The sequence below is a fragment of the Mixophyes fleayi genome, chromosome 4, assembly GCF_038048845.1.
Source record: "Mixophyes fleayi isolate aMixFle1 chromosome 4, aMixFle1.hap1, whole genome shotgun sequence".
NCBI lineage: Eukaryota > Metazoa > Chordata > Amphibia > Anura > Limnodynastidae > Mixophyes > Mixophyes fleayi.
The window spans coordinates 181,150,770-181,175,960 of NC_134405.1; the positions used below are offsets into that span (position 1 = coordinate 181,150,770).

At 38.1% G+C, this 25,191-nt stretch overlaps 1 protein-coding gene across 1 annotated transcript in view; it reads left to right on the top strand.

The window, feature by feature from the left end:
* The window catches only part of POT1 (protection of telomeres 1), a 71,231-nt gene extending 47,696 nt beyond the window's left edge, over positions 1–23,535 (top strand). Inside the window, exons 8-15 of the mRNA XM_075208926.1 lie at positions 3,841–3,897; positions 7,420–7,576; positions 14,609–14,814; positions 19,594–19,726; positions 20,623–20,711; positions 21,441–21,535; positions 22,177–22,282; positions 23,344–23,535. Of these exons, the coding sequence (XP_075065027.1) occupies positions 3,841–3,897; positions 7,420–7,576; positions 14,609–14,814; positions 19,594–19,726; positions 20,623–20,711; positions 21,441–21,535; positions 22,177–22,282; positions 23,344–23,459 (959 nt within the window). The 3' untranslated portion in view covers positions 23,460–23,535. The remainder of the gene's footprint in view (positions 1–3,840; positions 3,898–7,419; positions 7,577–14,608; positions 14,815–19,593; positions 19,727–20,622; positions 20,712–21,440; positions 21,536–22,176; positions 22,283–23,343) is intronic.
* The last annotated feature ends 1,656 nt before the right edge of the window (positions 23,536–25,191 follow it).

The following is a 25,191-nucleotide window of genomic DNA, read 5'->3' on the forward strand; positions in this document are numbered from 1 at the left end:
ATTCTGGCAAATTAGCAACTTGCTCTTAAGCCATTTTGGTGGTGGTATGTAGAGTTCTGTGGTTTAAATCTTAGTCAGGGAACAGTACTTTCAGAAGTTTCCTTTTTTAGGGAAGGCCCTCTTTTGGACTGGAATTGATAAAGGCTATCAAGGATACTATTGGCCTCAAGAGTTCCTTTCTCAGAATAAGCCCAACTAGTTAACTTCTGACTCAAGATCTGAGATCAGTTCCCTGGTTGCCAATCATGGGACAAATCTTCAAGACGCCAAACGGGACAGTGCAAAAAGGAAGCCATTTTGGACTTCAAAATGGGGGAATTATAGGAGGTTGTGACAGTGGTAAGTCTTCCTGACTAGGACTCGGGAAAGCAGAAGGCTCATCTCCTTGTCTTCATGGCTCTAGCTCCTGGATGCTCATCATCATCACTATTTATTTATATAGCACCACTGATTCCGCAGCACTGTACAGAGAACTCATTCACATCAGTCCATGCCCCATTGGAGCTTACAGTCTAAATTCCCTAACATACACACACAGACGACAGAGAGAGACTAGGGTCAATTTTGATAGCAGCCAATTAACCTATTAGTATGTTTTTGGAGTATCGGAGGAATCCGGAGCACCCAGAGGAAATTGGATATATTTTTTTACTCCAATCTCTGATAATGAAGCAGGACAATTCTGTTAGGTGTTGTCTCTGAAGACGCTCAACAATTTTCTTCCTCTGGAACGATTCAAGATGGGAAGCCATGGAGAAGGAACATTTCCATTTTCTCTGTACATCAATGATGCCTATCTTTCATATCCCTATGTATGGGGACTGTCCGTGCATCTTGCACTTTTATTATCCGAGAGTTTAGTTACAGTTTCAGGTGCTCCCTCTGAGTTGTCATTAGCTACATGATCCTTTTCCATGGTCAATTGCCTCAGAGGTGGCGCTTCTGTCATCAGGTGCTCATGATTATCCGTATCTCGATGATATACTTGTGAAGGTCTGGTCTAGCATGCTGCCAAATTCTCCAGCTCCAGCTCCTGTCATTGCATGGCAGGATAATAAACAAGCTCAATTTGTCACTGACCCCATCATTCACCATTGTGTTGCTGGGCCTTTTGATACATAGATTCAGACAGTGTATCTTCACCAGGACATATAAAAATAAAAATAAAAACTTGTTATAAAATAGCTAATATCCCAGCTTCTGACCAACCCTACCATCAGATACTGTATGAGGGTGGTGGGGACTGGTTTTAAGCCTGGAAGCAGGGCAATATGCTTAATTCCATGTTTTATTCAAGAAGCACTTCTCTTTTCATGGAAAAGGTTTCTCAGTCATCTATCTCACAGGGTGAACATTTTCCTTTAAGGACTGAGCAGTCAAGGTCCATACAGGCAATGCCACTTTGGTGGTTTATTTGGACCATCAGGGGTCACTCACGGTTCACAGGGTACGAGTAGAACATCAAGCATTGGGTAAGTTAGTAACATTTATGGGGTGCATAACTGAGAAAAGGACTTCTTGACTCATCAATATATTTACCCAGACACGTTGGTGTCTCCATCCAAATTTCATTGGAACCATGTGCATACTTCGGGGTCCCTTATGTGTTGACAGTAATCAGTGGTGTCTCTCATATATTTACTGCCATTTCTTCTCCTTTTCCCCCCTCTGCTGATTCATCTGGGTGTGGTCCTTGTAAGCAGATCTGGACATTCTCTAAATCTGTCAACCTAGATAACTTCCCTCTTTGTTCAGGCCTCTGTCTCAGCATCCCTTTTTCTTTCAGGATCTATCAGAACTTGCTTTGACAACATGGCTCTTGAAATCATGATTCTTAAATACAAGGGCCTTCTATTGAGACCATGCTAGGGGCATAGAGGCCCTCCTAGTCCCCTATCTGTGATATGATTTGGAAAATCTGTGCAGCCTGGTGTGAGGAACTTCGGTTTCTGTATCTCATGTTTGCAATGCTTTTCTCCAGGGTGGCCTGGAAACAAAGTTCTGACTTTGAGTTCTCTCAAGGTGCAGGATCCCGTGCCCGCAGTCCATACTGCTGAAGGATGAAAATAAATGTTTGTACTTGCTGTTAAATACATTTCACCAAGGATGACGCAACAAACCCACTCAGAAATGCTCTGTTGTTCTCTGCTCTTTTTTTTTTAATCCCCTTCTGTGTTAATTTGGAACTGAGTAGGAGCAAGGGAACAACATGCAGTTATAGGTGAGCTGATTCATGCTAAATTATATGCACAGCCACTGCAGCTTACTGAGCAGGGAGAACTAAATCCACAAGTCCTATAGAGTAGAGCAGAATACAACTCTTTTATTCTAATCTCTTGACAATGACTGAATGGATTGACTTCAGTGTCTTTTTCTCACTTAATGCACTTTTCAAACACTAATTAATGCCTGAAAAGTGAAATAAAAATAGGGTAAATTGGTTCTGATAGACCTGCTCCCACCACTGTATTCAATGTTAATGCTGTGTTCAAACTTTAGCACAAAGCACTACCAATTTCTCATGTGCTTATGTGTGATACCAAAAGCTTATATTGTAGCAGATTGAAAAGGCATTAAACATGTATCTCTAAGTACTATTTATGAACATGAATATGCTAGAAGAAACGAAATTTGACAGACAACAAATAGACCAGGGTTGGAATATGTTAAGGAAAAAAAATTGCATAAAGTCACAGAGAAAAGTAAGGTTGAATGTTTGCTAAAATTATATGCCAATATGACATATGAAAAACAAATTTGAGATTTACAAGTATACTATATGAAGGCCTTGACAAATTTATTTGAAATCTATGCGTTAGCTTGATAGATTAATGTTCTTTTTACCCCCTGCAAAATAATTAATTCTCTTTTACTCCCAAGTTTGTATGTGTGTGTATGCATTGTGATACGGACACCCAGCAGAAGACAGACACAAACAACTTCTTGCTTGATACACAACCCTTTGCGCTGCACAAATGAACAAAACAGGTTTAAATACAATAAACCCCTCCCTTGAGTCTAATTACTTCATTAGATCCTGTCCTCCACCTGTGCATGTTCAACCTAGGAGGCTCACTCTGCAAGAATGTAACCCTGTCTGCAGCCTGTACCTGCACGAGAGGCGTGGCAAATAACCCTCTTTGTCATAGTGTGCGTATATATCTATCTGTCTATCTATCAAAGGTCCTCCTTTTTCTGTGACTCAGACTCACGCTTATGCTTCCGACATTACTGTAATGCAGTGAAAATCATGTATACTCACATCTCTACTTAGGAGGCAAGATGATTGGTTTTTAAACCACACCTAAATAGCTCACTAGATGCTGTCCATACAACAGCCAAGACAACCTAGGCTAGAGGTGTCCAAGCTCAGTCCTTAATGGCTAACAACAGTTCATGTTTTCAGGATTTCTGTCTGTAGCTGCAGGTGCGATAATTACTGACCCAGCCAAATAGATTAACTCGCCTGTGCACGATTAAAGACTTCCTGAAAACTTGTCCTCACCTGCATATTTTAGGGGACCAGCTGCATAGCAATACAAATGCACTATATGATTACAAAAAAATAACAATCGTTATTAGCGCTTATCCCCTGCCAGTACAAATTTGATTAGCTACCACAATAGAAATGAGGTTGTGAGATATATTTAGATTAACACATTTAAGCTTGCAGCCCATAAAACAAACTGTTTACTGAATGCTAACTGCATAGGCTTCAAAAGATACACCGAATAGAGTATATATACTGTATTATCATGGTATCCACGATCAGAATGTGAACTGTTTGTTGGAATGCAATCATAAAGTATGTTAAGATAGTTTCTTTTATCTTACCTACAGGTCAAAAGTTGCCACCCTTTGATGCTCTGGAGATATGCCAGCAGCTTTCTGTGACAGGTATAAAACCATTAATGGATTTGAAGATCACAGTGAGAGAGCCTACTGCACAGCAGGTTGTGTAGTTATCTGAAATGAGCTGTTCAAAGCTCTCTTGTGGTAGGACACGTATAAAAGTAGATTTTAGATGAAGCAAAGTAAAACAGAGAGAAAAAAGGCAAACAAAGAATATATGTTATAGATTTATTTGAACTTGTGTAAGCCATACTTCAAAAGCTCTTTAATGTCGGCAGTTTTGTTTTCATTTAATTTTGTCTGCTTTTTACGTGTCTCTCTATTACAGCGATTCTTCTTGTTTTCTGTATGACAATAAAACTTCTGAACATAGTTGGCCATTTGCCTTATGTAAATGTTTGGTATATGCAGTTGGAACAAGATTGATTTGGCCTTATGCTGCAATCAAGCACCTTGTGAAGTGGGAAGGAACACCAGATCATGTTAGGGTTACTCCATTCACTCCATAATGTGACTAAGAGCAACATGGTTAGACTTGAAGGGCATGATCATCGCGTCTAGAGACAGGTTGCTGATTGTATGTCTTGCCCCATCTTTACTACAGTTCATTTATTCTTAATTTTTTTGGAGAATTTAATGAAGTAGAAGTCTATTATTTGCTAAAAGTTTATTGCATTGCCTACATAACATGGGACTTTCACAGATATTACAAAAGAAAAGTAATACTTAATCTACGCTCAGTATGTATATAAATAGTAACACAATTCTAATAGCAAGTACCCTTTATTAAAATTTGCAAAAAATCTCTTGCACAATAGAATATTTAGCACATATAAAATAGAAACATATTCTTCATTTATACATGGATATATCTGTATATCTAGTAATAATATACGTTCCATAGATTATATTGTAGAAAAGTTCTTTTGGCCATTATGAAACTTATTCCTGGACAATCAGTACTGGTGTGCAACAAACCTTTTAATGACTAAGAATTCATAATGAAAACATTGACGAATGTAGTGCTGTTAGTTACCTCTGTATAATGTACAATCATGCTAATCTGGTCTTTGCATAATTATGTTTAGTTTAATACTGTATCGTGTAATGCATTATGAAGGGCTGCTGTCTGTGTTTTGTATACTACTTCACCTACGGTGCTGCAGACCTTTTTGTGGTGCCTTAATAGATGATGATTATAATAGTCATGCTCTTTCAGCAGAAGTGTATCTTTCTGTGATTATAATACAGTGTAACTCAATCAAACATTACTAGCATGCAATAAAGATTGATCCTGCTTGAGTGCCTATTATCATATTAATTATTAACCGGTTGTGCACTGATACATATGCATGCAGAATGGTAAGAATGGTTCTTGCAAAAATTTACTGCCAACTCAATCAAATATCCCACCCACCGCTCTTCAGGTGGATAACTCTCACTGTAGGTAGATCTCTTGTGGGATACTCAATGTTCTCTGTTTCACTCACTGCAATGACGGCTCTGATACTGTATGCATAACACAGATGTAACCGTGAGGGTTCTCATATATAGATGAATCTCTTGTCCGCAACAGTGAGTCCTAAATGAAGAGATTTATCCGTATATGAGAAACCTCACGGTTATATACGTGTTAAGAATATTAGAGCAATACAGGCCATCAGAAGGATAGATTTAAATTGTGGCATCTATAAGTATTAAACAAAATTATAGTTACATTGAAATTATACAATTGTCCTCCATGTTAAATCACTTCATAAAACCAATAAAAGTCCATGACAACATGTTATCTGCTGTTTTCAGGTCTCTACTCACAATTCCTCATTGCAGGTTCTTAATCCTGTATCTTGTCGCTTCTGTGTGGAAATTGTGTTTTTGCGCTGGTCAAAATTTAACCGGGCTGTCATTTTCCGTATTGCGCACAATCATTTGATTCAGTTTCCAGACAAACAATTATTGAATCCACAACATTCATATTCAATACTATTGTAAACAAAACACAGAAGTTCAGCTTTGTTTGCTGCAGAAACCTGATTTTATTTTTGTCAGAACATGGGAAAAATCTAAAATGAAATAATTTATGGTCTGTCTTCCTTTTGTTATATTCCCAGCACACCAAAACCCATTCTTCATAGTTGTCAAACAGAATAAACAAAAGACTTAATCATTCCCAATTTTTGTCTGCCCATTCTCAACCCTTTTCCCTCTCTCTCCAATGCTAAGGATTTCTACTTACTCCACATATACGTCAGTCAGAAACAACACTTATTAAACTTAATATGTTGTTTTGCACAAAATCTGATGCATGTATAGAGACCAGTATTTGGTATAAATGTAATTGGGAGAACTAACCTGTTAATTTACAAGGTACACTTTTGAGCCTCCACTGATTGTCTGAAGGTTCTTTGGGAAGAAACATGGGGATCTGTGTTTCTGTTTCTTTCCTATTTCTACATGTTTTCCCCTATAAAAGAAATCCCTTTCTGTCCCAAACAAAATGTCCCTCAAAATATGTGTTGAGACTAGAAAGTAGAAGAGTATTTTTTTTCACAATTAATCTATAAAACCTAAAACTTGATTTGGTCATGAAGGGACGGTTACAAATCTTATTCTAAAAGACATAATTTAAGGATTAATTCCATGTATTAAAATCATATTAACCAATCTCCAATATTATGCAGTAACTTCATATACATTATCATAGAATTATGTCAACAAGTTTATGCATTTTGTCTGCAACACTTGATTTTGTTTAATTCTTATTATTATTGTCGCTGATTTGTAAGGTGCCACATTGCTCCGCATTTTTGTACACTGTTGAAAAAGTGCATACATAAAACGGATATACTAGGTAGACTGAATAAATGCAGACATGAAAACATAGGGTAAGGAGGACCCTGCTCATAACAGAGCTTACATTCTAATTAGAAGAGGGCACAGCTGAAACAAGAGGAGCGTGTGTGTGGTGCTCAAAGTGGAGATTGGAACACTTGTGAAGGTGGATTAGTGTGGGTGGTATCGGCGGGAGTAGAGAGTGGTTTTCAGAGAGCATCTAAAGATTTGATAGCTGTGAGTCTGATAGGGTGTGGTAATGAATTCCATAAGTGGATAGCTGCACGCGAGAAGTTTTGTAGGCACGAGTGAGAGGTATTTACCATAAGCAATGTGCAGAGAGAGTTCGAAGAGGGCAAGAGGAAGAGTAGTTTGAGTGGAGATTTGAGATGTATGAAGGGCTGTTCTTTAGGGCGTTGTAGGTGATGGTGAGTAATTTGATTTGGATTTTTAAGGGCACGTGGAGCCATTGTAGGAATTTCCAAAGTGGCACAGTAAATATAGAGAGGAAGATCGGTATTTGTTTTTGTGTGAAGAAATTCTGCAACGTGGATTTATAAGTTATCTGCAAATACTGCATTACTCCTTGAGAGCAGTGTATTTGAGTATTAATGTTAGACATTGTAATAAAATTGAATATTTTAACATTATGGAGGGTTTTTGTAAGTGTGTGGTTATTCCTGTGAATGCATATTTCACCAAAAAATATATTTTAAATTTTTTGTATGTTTGCAGTTCTCCCAGCTCACCTACAGTGGCAGATAACTCCTCTAACTACTGTGATTAACAGCAAGGCTCCTCAGAAGTTTCGTATTAGAGCTAGATTGAAAAGTTTTAAACCTCAGCACCTCTATCAGTCTGTTAAGTTTCATTGCACTAAATGCAATTCATTGTAAGTATATTTCATATATTCTAAACTATGTAGCAAAAATCAAAGATGTGAATGCAAATGTAGGGATATTATATAGTGGAGTTGTCTGTTTCCTGTATAATTCTGTATCCATCACCCTCCTCCACAGTTCTGTGGCCTGACTCCCTATGTTTCCTTCGTCCCAACCAACATATATTTTCTTTGTCTATTTTTTCTGTATTTACCAGTGTATGTTTATCCGTGTGTATGTTATTGAGATATATATCTCCGTACATATGGTGTATATACTATACCATATGTACAGAATATTGCAGTCGATATTGAAAGCTGTAATGATGAGATCATTACAGCTTTCAATACTGAATGTGTAGCAAAATAAAAAAAAATATAGCAGTGCCATGTCAGCCAGAAAAATCTATGTGATGTACAATACTTTTGTTTTAAAAAAAGAAAAAAGTATTATAGGAGCAAAACCTTTATTGGCTAACCAAAAGAGATTTTTCTGCTGGCTTTCAGAGCACAATTTCTTTTGGTTAGCCAATAAAGGTATAGCTCCTTGTCTTTTTTGACACAAAAGTATTCAACATCACATATCTTTCAATACTGAAATTATTATATCAGTAGATGTCAAATAAATGGGCCTGATATATGCCTAAGGCAATAAATAGGCCACTGAAATCTATCCTATGTTATGTGTGTGTAATTCATTTACCATCCCTTTTACAACCACTATTTTCAGTCTTATGTTCCCTTGTGGATAATTTGGGCTCCTTCAAAGTAATTGCTAATATAATAAATATGGCACAACTGATATGTTTGGGGATGTATGATATAAACAACGATAATAAATGTGATGAAGGGTCAAGTAAGTCCCATATAAATATTTCCACATAGTCACCCGGTGGAGGTGAAATGGCATCACTAGAATGTAAGTTAAGCACCTTTGGTGTTTGTCCATTTTCATTTAAACCCTTGTGAATAGTCAGCATGTGTTAATATTATTGTTTTCTATACTGTACAGTCATGGCCAAAAGTTTTGAGAATGACACAAATATTGGTTTTCACAAAGTTTGTTTCTTCAGTGTTTTTAGACCTTTTTGTCAGATGTTGCTATGGAATGCTGAAGTAAAATTACAAGCATTTCATAAGTGTCAAAGGCTTTTATTGACAATTACATTAAGTTTATGCAGAGAGTCAATATTTGCAGTGTTGACCCTTCTTTTTGAAGACATAAGGTTTCCGCAGCGCCGTACATGGTACAAACAGTAGACTATACAGGGTAAGACAGTACAGAACAATAAACACAAAGTACCAGTACTTCAGAAACTGCAGGCAGGCAGATACAGTAGAGACGGAGCGGAAGAACAGGTATGGAGACAGGAGGGAAGATGGGCCCTGCTCATACGAGCTTACATCCTAAGGGAGGGTAAACAGAATCGGGTACATAAGGGAGCCAGTGAAGCAACGGGGAGAGAGAAAGGGGGCAGGGGAGAACCAGAAGAGGTGAGAGGTTAAGTGGATGGTTGGTAGGCCTTAAGGAACAGGTGAGTTTTAAGAGCCCGCTTGAAGGAGCACAGATTGGGTGAGAGACAAATGGAGCGAGGGAGGTCGTTCCAGTGAAGGGGGGCAGCACGGGAGAAGTCTTGGATTCTAGAGTGGGAAGAGGTGATCAGAGTGGAGGAGAGGCGGCGATCATTGGCTGAGCGCAGGAAGCGGGCGAGAGTGTGAATGGAGAGGAGGTTAGAGAGGTAAGGGGCAGTAGACTGAGAGAGAGCCTTGTAAGTGGTGGTGAGGAGTTTGAAAAGGATTCTGTAGGGGAAGGGGAGCCAGTGTAAGGAAAGACAGAGAGGGGAGGCGGAGGAGCGGCGTGAGAGGAAGATGAGTCTCGCAGCCGCATTGAGTATAGAGCGGAGGGGGGCAAGGCGGGATCAGGGGAGGCCAGTAAGGAGGAGGTTGCAGTAGTCGAGACGGGAGATGATGAGAGCATGGATGATAGTTTTGGTGGCATCTTGAGAGAGGAAGGGACGGATGCGGGCACTGTTACGGAGTTGGAAGCGACAGGCTTGGGCAAGGGATTGAATGTGGGGGGCTAATGAGAGAGAGGAGTCGAGAGTGACACCTAGGCAGCGGAGTTGGGTGACAGAGGAGATAGTGGAGTTGTTAACAACGATAGAGAGGTCATGGTGGGAAGGGAGCCTGGGTGGGGGAAAGACAATGAGTTCGGTTTTGGAGATGTTAATTATAAGAAAGCGAGAGGACATCCAGGATGAGATGGCTGAGAGGCAGTCAGTTACACGAGAGAGGAGGGAGGAGGAAAGATCAGGAGAAGAGATGTAGAGTTGAATATCATCAGCATATAGGTGATACTGAAGACCGAAAGAGGAGATGAGAGCCCCAAGGGAGGAAGTATAGAGCGAAAAGAGTAAAGGGCCAAGAACAGAGCCCTGAGGGACTCCAACAGGGAGAGGGGAGGGGGTGGAGGAAGAACCAGACGTGGATACGGAGAAGGAGCGATTAGCAAGGTATGAGGTGAACCAGGCATGGACAGAGCCAGAGAGGCCGAGTGAGAGAAGAGTTTGCAGTAGGAGGGGGTGGTCCACGGTGTCGAAGGCCGCGGAGAGGTCAAGGAGGATGCGTATGGCGTAGCGACCCTTGGATTTGGCTGATAGGAGATCATCGGTAACTTTAGCCAGGGCTGTTTCAGTGGAGTGGAGGGGGCGGTAGCCGGATTGGAGAGGGTCAAGGAGGGAGTTGTCAGAGAGGTGTCTGGTGAGGCAGCTGCAGACAATCCGCTCAAGTAATTTGGAGGCATATGGGAGAAGAGAGATAGGGCGGTAGTTAGCAAGAGAGGTGGGGTCGAGATTGGGTTTCTTAAGGATAGGGGAGATAAGAGCGTGTTTGAATGAGGATGGGACAACGCCAGAGGAGAGTGATAGGTTGAAGAGGTGTGCGAGGTAGGAGCAGGCAGTAGGAGAGAGAGAGAGCGAAGGAGGTGGGAGGGGATGGGATCAAGAGGACAGGTAGAGAGTGGAGAGGAAAGAATAAGGGAGCGAACTTCTTCACCTGATGTGGGGATGAAGGAGGACCACAGCTGGTTGATGGCGGGAGGTGAAGCGGTGGGAGTGGGGGGAGAGGGGTGGGAGGAGGAGATGTTGCGTCTGATGACTTCAATTTTGGAGGAGAAAAAGGAGGCAAAGTCAGACGCCGAGAGGGAAGGCGGGACAGTGGGAGGGAGTTGAATGTGGCAAAGAGGCGGCGGGGGTTGGAGGACTGAGAAGAGATGAGCGACTTGAAGAAGGATTGTTTAGCGAGGGACAGGGCAGAGCAGAAAGAGGAGAGGATAAATTTGAAATGAAGGAAGTCAGCCAGGGAACGAGATTTCCTCCAGAGGCGTTCAGCTGTGCGAGAGCTCTTTTGGAGGGAGCGGGTGAGTTTGGAGTGCCAGGGTTGGGGAGTAAGGCGACGACGGCGGATAGAAGAGGCCGGGGCGATGGTGTCCAGGGCAGTAGTGAGGGATTGATTGTAGAGAGAGGATGCCTGATCAGGGCAGGCCAGAGAGGGAAGGGGTGATAGGAGAGTTTCAAGAGAGGCGGAGAAGGAGATGGGGTCAATGGCGTCAAGGTTGCGCCTGGTGAGGGTGGCTTTAGGCGAGGTGGGAGAAGGGGAGGAGGACAGAGAGAAGGAGAGGAGATTGTGGTCGGAGAGTGGGAAGGGAGAGTTGGAGAAGTCAGAGAGATCGCAGAGGTGAGAGAAGACAAGGTCGAGGGAGTGACCAAGACAGTGGGTAGGGGAGGAGGTCCACTGAGTGAGGCCAAGGGAGGAGGAAAGAGTGAGAAGTTTGATGGTGGCAGGGTCAGAACAGTTGTCAACAGGGATGTTAAAGTCACCCAGTATAATGGAGGGCAGGTCAGAGGAAAGATAGTGGGGGAGCCAGGCGGCGAAGTTGTCGAGAAAAAGAGAGGTAGGGCCAGGGGGACGGTAGATGACGGAGACACAGAGGTGGATGGGGGAGAAGTTATCACTTTTGCCTTATGGCAACCTGCTCCATCATTCTGGAAAAGGCATTGTTCGTCACCAAACTTTTCTTGGATAGTTGGGAGGAGTTGCTCTTGGAGAATGTTTTGTTCAGTCATGAATAAATTCTTTATTTGTGACTGTGTTCTTAGTCAAAATTGTGAGTGAGCCTACTCCCTTGGCTCAGAAGCAACCTCACACATGAATGGTCTCAGGATGCTTTACTGTTGGCATGACACAGGACTGTTGGTAGCGCTCACCTTTCATTCTCTGAACAAGCAATTTTCCAGATGCCCCAAACAATCTGAAAGTGAATTCATCAGAGAAAATGACTTTACCCCTGTACTCAGCAGTCCAATCCCTCTATCTTTTGCAGAATATCAGACCCTGATGTTTTTCCTGGAGAGATGTAGCGTTTTTGCTGGCCTTCTTGACACCAGTTCATCCTCCAAAAGTCTTTACCTCACTGTGCGTGCAGATGCACTCACATCTGCCTGTTGTCATTTCTGAGCAAGCTCTGCAGTGGTGGTGCCCCGATCCCACAGCTGAATCAACTTTAGGAGACAGTCCTGGTGCTTGCTGGACGTTCTTGGGTGCCCTGAAGCCCTCTTCACAACTATTGAACCTCTCTTTGAAGTTCTTGATGATTCGATAAATGGTTCACTTAGGTGCAATCTTACTAGCAGCAATATCCTTGCCTGTGAAGCCCTTTTTGTGCAAAGCAATGATGGCTGCACGTGTTTTCTTGCAGATAACCATGGTTAACAGACTAATAACAATGATTTCAAGCACCACCCTCCTTTCAAAGCTTCTAGTCTGTTGTTCGAATTCAATCAGCATGACAGAGTGATCTCTAGCCTTGTCCGCGTCAACACCCTCACCTATGTTAACGAGAGAATCAATTACCTGATGTCAGCTGATCCTTTTGTGGCAGTGCTGAAATGCAGTGGAAATGTTGTTTTTAGGATAAAGTTCATTGTCATGGCAAAGAGGGACTAAAATTAATTGCAATTCATCTGATCACTTTTCATGACATTCTGGAGTATATGCACATTGCCATCATCAAAACGGAGGCAGCAGACTTTGTGAAAAATATTTGTGTCATTCTCAAAACTGTATTCAGTTTACATTCCACATACAATCAGAATATACCAAAGCAGAATGCAGGTCACATTTGGCTGTATTACATGCCTGTGAAATGCATTTAGAAGGATATTTTATTAGTAGCTATTTATTAAGCTACCACATCTAAAAGACTGCTAGAAATTGTAAGATTTTAAGTTAATGTTTTGCTAAAGTTTACAAGACAGACATTCTATATGCCTAAATAAAATTGTAAAATTGAATTAAAATAATAAATCTGCAAATGTTTTATAAATTTTCCGATCCAGCTATTTCTGCTGTAATAATATTCTATAATATGCAGTTCTGTATCTTTATGCTATTGCTGTGTTATAATAAACTGCCTAAAGCTGCACATCACCAAACAAATATATTTAAAGTATGTTGCATCACTAGCCCCCACTTTTCTATTTCTATATATGTATTATTTGTAGCAAAAAATGGAAATGTAGTGCTACGTGACTGGAGTATGAAGATCTTTGATCTCTGTAAAATGAACCTTCAGTGTACACAGGATTTTTGGAAACCGCATCCCCAGATCATGAATGCTGTATGCACAGTTTTCGCCATTCTTGACTCATTGGTCATGTAATTGAAAAAACCCATGTGCGCTAAAAGTCCTAATAAAGAGCAATTGCCCCTGTGCCAAGTTTAGTTGGCACCCAGTTTGCTGATGGCTGAATGGATAGTTTTGAAGACACTTAAAACCCTAAGGCCGCAGGGGAACTTACTGTGTATGTATAGAATGCTGAAAGTAAAATCTACAAATATTTAGAGAAGTAAATTGGTCTCCAAAGTAGACATCAATTACAACTGAGTCATTTTGGAAAACATGTTTGAATATTAAAAAATACTTCTTTGCTATAAACAGGAACATGTTAAATGCAGTCTAGAGTTTAAATTCAGCGCCATTGGGTTATGACCAATTTTAATGTAAGCCCATTGATCAGTATGCCTGGTCAGATAGTGCTCTTTTCATTTCCCACTGTACGGAGCTTTTAAGAATGCACGAGTGCTAATGTTGCAGAATAGCAGCTTTTTTACTTGATTACACACCTCAATCATGCTGCCTCATTCATTATCTTGCTGTATTATTTAGATCTTTTTTTTCAAATGTTTCCTACATCTTTAATGATAATCTACTTATGATCAAGTAAACTGAAACATAACTAATATTTTAAGCAAGAGGCAAATAAGTAAGAGCATGTATGTTAATATGCATGCTAGTGGTGCTAGCAGAAAAATATGCAGAAAGGTTTACTTACTAATGGAGCATTATAATAGGCCTTTAGAACTGTAAAGTCAACAAGACTGTCATTATTCATACTTGACGAAGCTTGCTGTGTATTACAATTATATAGATGGAAAGTTTTGTTATATTTGCAAAATAATTAAAGGAAACGATTTGCTGTGTTTCTAAAAGTTATGTCAAGTTACAACCCATGAGTTGAGCACGATGCTGTCAAGCTGTAGTTTTAATCCACTGCTGTTATCTACCTAAGTGCTCTGCGCAGCTAACGTGCTAATTGGAAAAAATGGGTTAATTTCACTTATTTGTTGTAAATGCATCTTCCGTTTCTAATGTGTTTGTTTTTTTTGTGATCAGGTTTTGGTTTTTTTAACAAGAATAGTGAATATTAGCCGTTTTACACAAATGACTTGATTTAATGTATGAAAATAAATAAGGTTTACATCAGCTATATAGATAAAGTTAGCACTATGCAGAAAAAATACATACTTTTATCCTTTTGAGTCATGTGACTGAATGATAAAGCAACCCCTTTCACTTTTCACTGACCTGTTTGCACTCTGTTTTTGGCTCCAGGCAGTTTTCACAGTATATGCAACCTAAATATATGTACTCCTCTCTATAGGTTTTCATTAAAATTAATGTTTTCTTTCCATCCATGTCTTTAGGCTTGATGTCCCAGATGAAGAAGAGCTAAACAATATTTTTCAAGAAGGTTTTAATGATAGCCCAAACAGCAATACTGAGAATACTTTTTGGTATCAGTCGGCAACATGGAAAACAATAAATCAGGGAAACAGGGCTGTAGCTATTCATTTTGTTAAAAAACATGACTTTCTGCAAAGTCCAGAAGATTCACTAATCATGTTAGAAGGTAAGATTCCCATATCAGGAAGTACTAAACTGCAGTTCATAAGAAAAGCCTCTGGGTGTCAGCATCGCTGCATGTACATCACAGAGGTTAAATTTACACTGATAAGCATTCTTGGGTACGAACGTGTGTTTTTAAGTTTGTTTTCAGTTGTTGATTTTTATTGTTAGTTTTTCTGTGTGTGCAATTTCTAGGAAATACATTGGCAAATGCATTAGTATTCCAATGTTGCCTTTATTTTTTTCCAGATTTTATATGCTTTTTGTATGGACTGATACCTCTGACATTTAAGACACAAGCCTGCTGTACTTCGAAATTTTTATTTTTATTTTTATTAAGACCTAATTTTATACACTGCCCTACTTGAAACATGTCCTTTTCCTCCTGGAAGTGGGCAAATTGGAAGAATGGCACACAAATATGTTAATGCAACTACTTTAAAGTTGTTGCAAAATGTATTGCATAAGTGTGACCCATAAACTAGTCCTGTTGTGAGATTTTTTGCTGTGCTTAAAAAATATTTAATCATTAGCTTTGGGCCTTTGTATGGTCATAAAACCCATCTGTAAACAAATCACACTACATACAAGACATATTTCATATGAAGTCCTTTCATGTTGCTACAAGCCAATAGTGTAATGTTCGTTTTATCGCTGCCAATAAACATTGTCCAATGCGATTATTGTGGTTCCAACGCACAAAGAGATTTAAAAGCAAAAGATATCAGGATTTACAGTAAGCCATGCTGAAGCATAAAATTTATAAAAATAAACAAAGTATAAACCAGAATACATTACATTTTTGCAAACCGCGTCCTGGGCCCAGGTTCAGATATGTCTGTTATTAGGAAGAGAGAGAGAAGACACTGGCCCAGAGAGCTTATATGCAGTTTCAGTTAACAAAAACAGTTATGATGTCACTATGTACACAGATAGTCTTCATTGGTCCAGGATTAACGATGTTCCATTTGTCTGCCGGTCATAGATCAGTTCATTTGATCTATTCCAAGTGTGGGGGGCAACTTACTCCAACTGTTTAGTAAAATTTAGTATTTTCTTGTGCATTTGCGTTATGTCACAAAACAGCCAAACCGTGCTCCTTATGTGTATGATCCTTTTGAGTTCATATTCCTGATCAGAATTGTTTTAATATACCCTTTTTTCTATTTATTTATTTTTTGTAATTGTTTGTAGCTGTTTCTATGTTGTTCAGTTCAAAAGATTAGGCGTGGTACCTTTCATAATAATTCTTGTTCTCTGTTCTGTTGCCAAGCTACTGGACAATAAGTACGCATGGAGCTAAATATTGACGCTGTACCAACAATGCTTTTCTTTGTATCATAACTCATGTGCAATACATTGCTTCTTTGGCATTTTAAAATATTTATAGTGCATTTTAAAACCATAATCTTTAACATATTTTTCAGAAACTGATGTTTATGATATAACTGTTATTTTCAAGTACAAAAAAATGTCTTTGATAAGTAGTTTTTTAGCCCCATTTTAATTATTTGATTTTTTTTTATTTTTATTGTTTTGTTTGACCAAAGATACACAGGTAGCCCCATGTATGAGATGTGTTGTTTAACAAAAATATTACTTGCCAATGTGGCGAAGATTTAATGAAATTCATTCTGCGATTGCTATGTGGTATTGCTTTATTTCCACATATATAGATTCTAATTCAACTGTACATTATTTTACATAACTGTTACTATGAATGCAGACTGCTGATTTCATACTGTACAATGTATTTTGTGGGCACCTGGTATGAGGGGGAACAGCACCTATTACTACTTTTTAATATTACGTGAGCAAGCTGTTTTACATGATCTAGCAGGACAAAAATTACTTTTTTTTTTTTTTTTTTTTTAACGTTTCAAGCACTTGTGCAGTGTTATGAGGTTCTGTGAACTGTATGGATTGTGCCAGAAGGGGGCCTCAGTACATCTGTGGTTTGGAGCTAAAGAAATGCAGTGTTTTATTCTCTGTATGCCCAATTTATTACAATCAACATAACTTCCATGTTGCTCCCAGATGAACCGTCTACAGAGACTTTGAATCTTCATAAAATGGTACATAATTGGCAAAGTAATGCACATATTAAGCACTATTTTTCTGCCACTGATAGAAGTTTGGCCAGCGGATTTTTTTCCAGGAGAAATGGTCCCCTGGCTGATTCTTCTATGGACAAGAAAGTTGCCGATAAAGCTGCTGTATTGCAGCATCCGCAGCCTAGATGTAATTGAAATATAAGTTTTGTGCTGAAGGGTTTATCCACTTAAGGTTGGAGATTAACTGGAGCAGCTGGAGTAGTATGTTACTATGTACTGCCCACAGACATTTGGTGTAGAAACCCTTAATGCATGTTGACACATGCTTGTGTAATTATATCCAAAACAAAATGTCTCCTCCAGAGGAAAATGTAATTTTGGTCGACCTAAGCTGACCGGTGCTCTCAAAAAACTAAAAATAAAGTACACATTTGATATCTGGTATAGTGTGATATATTGGTTAACTGCATATTTAGTCCAACAAAATCCACATAGTTATGCTAAAGTGCTACCAAATGAAAGTCCAACATGACAAAACCACAATGTGAAATGAATTTGGCTACATAAATTAAATTGAAATATATTGTTAGTTTAACATAGCACAATTTTGTCAGATTACAAAGGTATAACTCCAGTCATTAAGGTGTACGGAAAATTTCAGCGAAACTATTTTACAGAAAGCTATGGGCAATCTTGTTTGTAGTGGAACATTGCAAATTAAAGAAACCCTATAGCTTTGCCATCAGAAATCAAACAATCTTGCTTTGTTTCTGCCTAACATATACAGTGCATCCGGAAAGTATTAACAGCGCTTCACTTTTTCCACATTTTGTTATGTTACAGCCTTATACCAAACTGGAATAAATTCCTTTTTTCCCTTTAAATACTGCACACAATACCCCATAATGACAGCGTAAAATTTTTTCTTTCGAGATTTTTGCACATTTATTAAAAATAAAAAACTAAGAAATTACATGTACATAAGTATTCACAGCCTTTGTCATGAAGCTCAAAATTGAGCTCAGGTGCATCCTGTTTCCACTGATCATCCTTGAGATGTTCCTACAGCTTAATTGGAGTCCACCTGTGGTAAATTCAGTTGATTGGACATGAGTTGCAAATCCACAGATCTGTCTATATAAGGTCCCACGCCTGACAGCGCATGTCAAAGCATAAACCAAGCATGAAGTCAAAGGAATTGTCTGTAGACCTCCGAGACAGGATTGTCTCGAGGCACAAATCTGGGGAAGGGTGCAGAAAAATATCTGCTTCTTTGAAGGTCCCAATGAGCACAGTGGCCTCCATCATCCATCAATGGAAAAAGTTCGGAACCACCAGAACTTCCTAGAGCTGGCTGCCCGTCTAAACTGAGCGATCAGGGGAGAAGGAACCTAGTCAGAGAGGTGACCAAGAACCCGATGGTCACTCTGTTAGAGCTGCAGCATTCCTCTGTGGAGAGAGGAGAACCTTCCAGAAGAACAACCATCTCTGCAGCAATCCAACAATCAGGCCTGTATGGTAGAGTGGCCAGACGGAAGCCACTCCTTAGTAAAAAAAGCACATGGGAAGCCGTCTGATGTTTGCCAAAATGCACCTGAAGGACTCTCAGACCATGAGAAACAAAATTCTCTGGTCTGATCGGACAAAGATTGAACTCTTTGGCGTGAATAACAGGCGTCATGTTTAAAGAAAACCAGGCACTGTTCATCACCAGGCTAATACCATCCCTACAGTGAAGCATGGTGGTGGCAGCAGCATGCTGTGGGGATGTTTTTCAGCGGCAGGAACTGGGAGGCTAGTCAGGATAGAGGGAAAGATGAATGCAGCAATGTACAGAGACATCCTGGATGAAAACCTGCTCCAGGGCACTCTTGTTTTCAGACTGGGGCGACGGTTCATCTTTCAGCAAGACAACGACCCTAAGCACACAGCCAATATATCAAAGCAGTGGATTCAGGACAACTCTGTGAATGTGCTTGACTGGCCCAGCCAGAGCCCAGACTTCAATCCGATTGAACATCTCTGGAGAGATCTGAAAATGGCTGTGCATCGACGCTTCCCATCCAACCTGATGGAGCTTGAGAGGTGCTACAAAGAGGAATGGGTGAAACTACACAAAGATAGGTGTGCCAAGCTTGTGGCATCATATTCAAAAAGACTTGAGGCTGTTATTGCTGCCAGAGTTGCATCGACAAACTATTGAGCAATGGCTATGAAATCTTATGTACATTTGATTTTGTAGTTTTTTTATTTTTAACAAATTTGCAAAAATCTCAAAAAAACTTCTTTCACGTTATCATTATGGGGTATTGTGTGTAGAATTTTGAGGGGAAAAAAGGAATTTATTCCATTTGGGAATACGGCTGCAACAAAACAAAATGTGGACAAAGTGAAGCGTTGTGAATACTTTCCGGATGCACTGTAAATAAAACTGTTTTACTGTTCAGTTTATGTTCAATTCAGTATATTTTTGCGTTCAGATAGAGACATAACTAAAGCATCCTTGTTACCATTCACTGTGATAAATAGCCACATTTTGGATTTGATAAGTCAGGTAGTGAAAAGCTGAGAAAGTCTTAGTTCAATAATATAAAATAATTAAATTCACTACGGAATTCTACTGTGTTCGGACTGTAAAGGGCAGCAGGTTACTGAGATATTGAATACTTTAGTTAAGCACTATATATCTTTTAACATTTGTATAAATACTCATTTTGCATTGATTCTAGGTGGGACTTTCAAAGAAATCTGTAAACTTTCAAGGCATTTTGACAGTATAATCCTTGTGCGATCTAAGAAAGGACATCTAGAAATAGATCTCTCAACTCCTTTTCTTATTCAAGGCAACAGATGGCACTATGGGTATGTTTACACTGGTAATGGAAAGGCATAGCAAGAAATGATCTATATAACAATTGAAACTATTCTACAAATGTTTCTGCTGTTAACATTTTATTTAATAAGTTCTTTAATATGTGAAATGTAACGAGAGATTGAACATATTTTGAAAGAGGAAGAATAGTTGATGTTTGAATTGTAGGTGTTTTAGTGAAATGAATAGCAAACATTGTTTAATGTGCCATTTGGAGCTGAATCATGACTGCAGGGAATAACTATATAAAAAATAATTGTAACTTGCCAGGAAGGAAGACAGATACTTAAGTGTCATTAAACTGGGCGTGGTTTGAACACCGTGAAAGTTGGCTGCATAACTAGTTTCCTCCTGCTGTTACTTGTTCCCCCACGCTCTTGGCAAGCCTTTTTTAAGCCTTGTACCCACTTCTTTCTAGTTACTGCCAGCACTGTAGTCTGCTTCTATGCCCAGAAAATAAAAGATGGCAGTCGCAAATACAGTCCTTGACTACTTCAAGCCAAGATATCACATGATCTGTAAAGGTAGCATAGCTTTCTGATCCAGAAGACAATACCAAAAACAGATGCGTGAACTGCGAACATTTTAATATATAAATTCATTCAGAAAGTGTACTCAACATGAAATGTATGTCCACTTTAAATACCTATACAAGTTCAGGTTATTTAGAACTATATAGCTGTATGTAAACAGCATCTTTAGAGCCTCCTAATTCCAAAATCTTAATTATTCCACAAACAAACTGCATCCTTTTAATCTATAGTCCTATCTATAGTCCAATCTATAGTGTAAATGTCTATATCAGCAGAGCAGATAGGTACACTGTTGAATGATTACTTCTACAACCAAATTGCTGTTTATTTCAAACCCATGTATTCTTTTTTAGTTGCAGCAAATGTTCTAACCTAAAGCCTTTAGAGATGCTCAACTCCTTATCACAGGAAGTAGATTGGAATGCTACAGAAATAGCCAAAGGTACAAAATAGTATTAAAGCTGTAAAATATCAGAATTTAAGGTGACATTCACTAATAAGAAAGCAAAAACCTTTATTGGTGTATTTTACAATTGCACATTATTTTATATTTGGGAATAAAACAAAATAGTATTATTTGATCATATGTCATATTGAGGGACAAGAAATCTTTAGGGTTGGGTTTTATTCAAGCAGTATAACTTTATCTAGCCTTTAGTTTTAAATTGGGCTGATAAAGTCTGTCTGAGAGTTCAATGTTGATTTAGTCAGTTATTATTCATGACAGAAATTAATTTCTTATTACAGTTTATCTTCAGTACATTTTGCCTACCTGATAAATCATGTTGGTTTTATAGTATACTCAAGTTAAGTTATTTAAAATTATTTAAATTCCCTTGATTGTTTAGCAACTTCCATCCAAACTCATTCTCTAATGGCCTAGGGTCACTAATATATTGTTATAAGCTTTATATCCCTGCCTTTTTCCACTTTTTTCTGATGATTATACATTGCCATAATTTTATTTGCTGAAAGATTCATATCAGTATCCTGAAATTATTTCTATATGTGTAGGTCATTCTTAGGTCAACTAATTGACACTTAAGTAGTTATTTGATCATTTATAAAAGCACCCCATCTTAACCTATTCAAGTAAGCTATATTTGTTTTAATATTAAAGTACAGTAAAACAATAAACTTAATAATTTCTTCTTTCTTTCCCTGGATTTAGCATTGGGCATTGAACCCTTAATGCATCTCTTTGTTATGCATTTTACACTGGAAGACGGAACTGGGTCACTTAATGCTTATTTGTGGAAGCATTCTGTGAGTATAGCTATTTAATTGCAAGTACATCTACATTATTAAATCAGAATCAAAACCAACTCTGACTGGTTTTGGTTTAAAGAACTTTTATATATATATATATATATATATATATATATATATATATATATATATATATATATATATATATATATATATATATATATATATAACATAGATTTTCTTGGGCGGGCTAAAAAAAATAGAAAAGTGACAGTGATGCATCACTACATAAAAATTGGTCTGGTTGCAGGCCTTTAAGTGGGGGAGAGGGTTCCTTTTGTTTAAAATAAAACCGTTACAACATATCTAGATTTAGTGTTTAACATGCATTCTCAAAATCATATTAAACATGCTTTGAATTGTAACTGATAACAAATTGTGTAACTGAATAGAGCTTAGTGCGCAGACACTTTTTAATGAGTAAATGTTGACATTGCCTGGAATTTTCAGAAGCATTAACGATTGGTAAAATATAGTCTATTTCTTTGGAAACACTTACTGGCTATGCTGATAACTCCTGTAAAGGTGAGTCCTTAATCATGTAGTGCAATATGCTTTAATGACTGTTATCATTTGTAATCTAATTTTTTTTTTTTTTGGGGCAATGCTTGTATATGGAACCCCATCTGCAAATGTAGAAACAATTCTTTCAGATTCATGCTTCTGAGATACTTATGGATAGCGAATTACAAAAAAGACTTCATAACATCATGAATACGTTGTGCCCACCAGCAAAACAAATTAGTAAGTGCCTATTCTAAGATGTCAAATAAATCCGTAATTATGGATTTCTGTGAAGCATATGGGCATATTGCCATTTCCTGTTCTCTAGTAGGAAAATTATAGATTTAGGAATGGCATATAGCAACACATGATGGTATGGATAAAATTAGCTGTTATTAGTTACGCCCACTCAATGTTGTCTCAAATGTGTTCGCTAGAAGCCCCTCTCCTGATGATTATTTGGTGCTAATACAGTTAGATCACTCTACATTTTAGGTTGTTCAGGATTTGTGGTACCTTCCCCTTTCATACTATCAATCTGTGGTTTTCTGCATTCTTCTTGCCCTGACCTCACTAACATAATCATAATATCAACACAATCATCCTTAAATATTCTGTGTGGTGCGCTTTGTGAACATTTTGTAATTTACTACAGCTTGTTCTGTCATTTTTCACTTCAAAGAGGGAGTATGGAAGAGCATAAAGAATGATAGCAGAAAATGCTCTAAACCTAGTCAACTGCGCATTACATATTCTTGGTTCTGATTTATTTGCCCTTTAACTGACAATAAGCATTTTAACATTGTTGGCTATGTAACAAGACTTTGGTGTATATTCACTAAAGTGCGGGTTTGAAAAAGTGGAGATGTTGCCTATAGCAACCAATCATATTCTAGTTGTCATTTGTTTATTACATTCTACAAAATGACAGCTAGAATCTGAGTTGCTCTAGGCAACTGCTCCACTTTTTCAAATCCGCAGTTTAGTAAATATACCCCTTTGCCTCTATTCATTTTAATATTTTTAAGTCTAATAAACGTACTATTTATTGCAAAATTTTAATTAACTTTACGTTCAAACAGGTTTCCTAATTTGCATCAATAAGAGTTTAAAATTGTTTATTCTTCTTTATACCTAAAAGACCGAAGAGTCACTTTTTATACATAGAAATCGGTGCTATTTTTAAAGAAAAGGAGTTATGGTTTCAGGCACCTGTCTTGTTATGTTTCCATCAAAAGGTTACCATTGCCATTAAAATGTGTAGTCATAACATTTTTATTTATATTTTCTGTAACTTTTAGGTGAATATCCTTGGATGGATTGCTGCATCAGATCATACCATTCGAATGATGGGAGAAAAGACCAGATTTGTTATGAAATTTTTGATACAATACTTTCTGAAAGAAATTCAGATTGATCCAACAACCAGTGTTTGTACAGATGAATGCAGGAAAAATTTAAATAACTGTCTTCTTTTTGCACTGTTGAGATTATATGTATTTTGTTTTATACATAAAGTGTGGCAGCGGACATATAATGGAAGCTTCATATTGTAACAATAACTATATCACAGTCAATGTTTCACAAATACATATAATAAAGAGAAGAGTAGAGAATTGCACAAATTCAATCTGACCAGGACACACTTACAGCACTTAATCCCTGGCCAGTCATACAGAATTATATTACTCAAATTGAAAGTTGCGAAGAGGCTACTAGGTAGCATACTAAGCATAACTCTTGTTCCTTATCCAATTTTTCCAGTTGCCCAAAACCCTTGTAAAATTCTGCTGAATGCAACTCTCCTTTTTGTTTTGTTTTTTTCCTTGGTCCACACATTTATGTGCGGTCGTGCCCTAAATCAGAATAGAAAAAAAGAGTAGCCATGGGAGGCTTTGTTCTGTGTGAAAAAATATCCTTCTCATTCACATTAGCATGCATACTTAACTTCAATTCACTTAAAATAGCTTTCTTTGTTGTTTTCAGTACATTAAAATTTATTATACATTCCCCATGGCAGTTTCTTTTCCTCTAATTTAAGTTGGTTCATCCTTGGTAAACACACCATCTGCACATACAGTCTTGTGAAAAAGAAAGTACACCCTCTTTATCTGTGGTTATACATAACACATTTTGAATTGCTTAAATATCAATAGAAAAAAATTGTAAAAAATTGGGGTGTTCTAATATTTTTGACCGGTAGTGTAGCCATCGCTCTTGAAGAATGTGTTTTTGTGCCCTGTGGAACCTCGTGTTTTCTTAATGTTCTATGCCTCTGTGATTGCAGGATCTTATCCACCTGGCAATGTATGCCTTTTGTAGCTGCTGGACAATTTGCTTTGGGCATGAATCGAATCCAGTCCATTCAGCTGTACAGAGGGAAAAATACAGTTTTGTCCATTTCCTTGCAAGACACTGTTTTGCATGTCATGTCTAGTAGTCAGGCATATGATGGCTCAGTTTTACAGGCATGTTCATGTATAATTGTGACACATATAATGAGGTTTGTTCTTGTACTATGTTATACAGACAGATTGTACTTCTGCATGCACAAGGGAATTTTTTAAAATGACAAATCATGTGTTTGCTAAAAAGGTTAATGTAGTCAGTGTCGGCATTAATGAAAGCAATATTCAGACTTTAAAAATTAAATGTATTCATTCAGTGCAAGTGGAGTTGTATTTGGCTCTCTTGTAAGGAGAATAAATTTGCATTAGTTTTTAAAGTTTTTTTATTCTCTATCTTTTATATGAATGCAGCTTTTGTCCTATCCATTCATACATTAATAATGACATTTCTTTTGAGGATCTTGATTTTAAATGCACTGTTCATTTTTAATTTTAACAGTGATAACAATTCTGCCATTATCACTTCATACGTTCCCTATTGGATTGACACATTGTAATGCATTACATTCTTCACATGTTATAGTTTTAAGTAATGCAGTGGAATTCGGAAAATTAACTTTTTGGGAAAGTATTGTTTGTATGCGTTAGAAACAAATACATTAACAAAACCCTCTACAAGGCAGCATGATGTATAAGTGATGTTGTAGATGACTGAACAGTTGTAAATAGTTGGCAAATTGTAAAATTACTAAACGAACAATATAAAAGTGTTGGAAGTATGAAATCGGGTTCTGTTAAGCC